Here is a 1,589-nt window from a genome sequence, read left to right on the forward strand (position 1 = left end):
CTCACGCACCTCGCTCTTCTAGCGGGTCCATCTTTACGAGTTGTTTTCCGCAATTGCGGTCATAAAAACAAAACAAGCCTGCCCCGGGATTGAAATTGTTTACCAGATTTATGTGATGGAAAGGATCTGTTTTTCCCTCCAATTAGAAAAAGAAAAATTTTATAAGATTTGGTCCAAATGGACTGAGTACGTGAAACCAATTAGATCCGACTTCATTTGATTGTTCTTCTGATGTACGTCTTTGCCCTTTTATGTCTTTGTGGTTTTTATTACTCGAGGCGGTGCGATCCCCATTACTGTTTAATTCTGTTCATTCTTTGTTATCTTTACAATGAAGTTACTGATATTCTGTTAAAAAATACCAGAAAGGCAACATGGAAAAAAATCACTTGGACTTTCTGCTTATATCTTCAGTTATAATCTTAAATGGATGAAGCTGTGATTATTGATGTCATGGAAATCTGACAAAACAACAACAAAGAAACAAGCCGGCCTCCCGTCTGTGGGAGGCGAGGAGGTAAGTGGTCCTCCTAACTGTCAATCATTCTGGTGATATGTTTACGTAAGGCCGTCCTAGCTGCTCGTCCCCAGTTAGCCGTCTTTTTCTGTGCATGTGAACTTTTCAGTAGTGAATTACGGTTTCAGACAGTCATTGCTCACCATTTCTTTGAAAACGGCTGAGGGGTCATAAGAGGAAAAAGTGTCTACGAAGTTTAGGAGAAGAAAAGGAAGGCCTCAGAAGAGAGAAACAGGAGCAGAGCGTTTTTGGGAGATTCTTTCACGTGATGGCGTGCACTGAAATCACAGGTTAGCTTAGCAAGGATGCTTCGGTTCCAAAGTTTCTACTCGACAGGAAAAGTTGACATCACTGCTATTAAACTAGTAGAAATGGGCTCATGCACGCTTAATAGACGTTCCCTCTCGGGAGCGGGTACAGGGTTGTGCATGTGCATTTTTTTTTAAAGTGGAGAAGTATTTTGAAAAATATGCGAAAATCCTCTACTATACCTTCCGTCAGACACTTCCGTCATTGTTATTTCATGGATAAAGTTTTAAATTGAATGAAAACCTTTTTTCCCCTCACTGAACAGTGGTGAGATCAGAGGGAGAAGCTGCCTGACTCCGCCTACCCGTCGGGCCTTTTTGGTGGGTTTGCTGATGCTGCGTAACAAGCTGTGTGCCAGACGCTCGTTTAAGCCGTGCGTTGATGGATCGGCCAGCGGCTCGGTGAGCTGTGAGCAGGATAGGAGCTGCAAAACAGGCAGAACCAGAACCGGACTGGGCCAGGGCGACCACTCCTCCTCTCCAGGGGCTAAAGTCAGCGCTGCAGAAAAGAAAAAGATTCTTTAGAGACAGACCCAAACCTTTAGAACCATTGTGACTGTTGGACGACATTAGGAGTCGGGGTGAAAGCAGCTTTCGATTCTTTTTTGGTACCATATAAGAAAATAAACCGGCTTATAGTTTTTTTCTTAAACCCTGCTTGCATCTTAAAATGTTGGATTTTTGGGGGCATAAATCAGCTATGTTACACTTTAGTATAATTATAGGCTTAGACTGCTGGAGGACATAGGGACCCCTTTTTCATC

At 43.0% G+C, this 1,589-nt stretch overlaps 1 protein-coding gene across 1 annotated transcript in view; it reads right to left on the bottom strand.

Moving 5' to 3' along the window:
• The window catches only part of focad (focadhesin), a gene marked incomplete at its 5' end in the record, with an annotated part of 75,092 nt that overhangs the window by 44,907 nt on the left and 28,596 nt on the right, over positions 1–1,589 (bottom strand). Inside the window, one exon of the mRNA XM_015402087.1 lies at positions 1,131–1,324. Coding sequence (XP_015257573.1) covers positions 1,131–1,324 — 194 coding nt within the window. The remainder of the gene's footprint in view (positions 1–1,130; positions 1,325–1,589) is intronic.

This window comes from Cyprinodon variegatus, unplaced genomic scaffold (assembly GCF_000732505.1).
Source record: "Cyprinodon variegatus isolate N-32 unplaced genomic scaffold, C_variegatus-1.0 Scaffold1297, whole genome shotgun sequence".
In the NCBI taxonomy this organism is placed as follows: domain Eukaryota; kingdom Metazoa; phylum Chordata; class Actinopteri; order Cyprinodontiformes; family Cyprinodontidae; genus Cyprinodon; species Cyprinodon variegatus.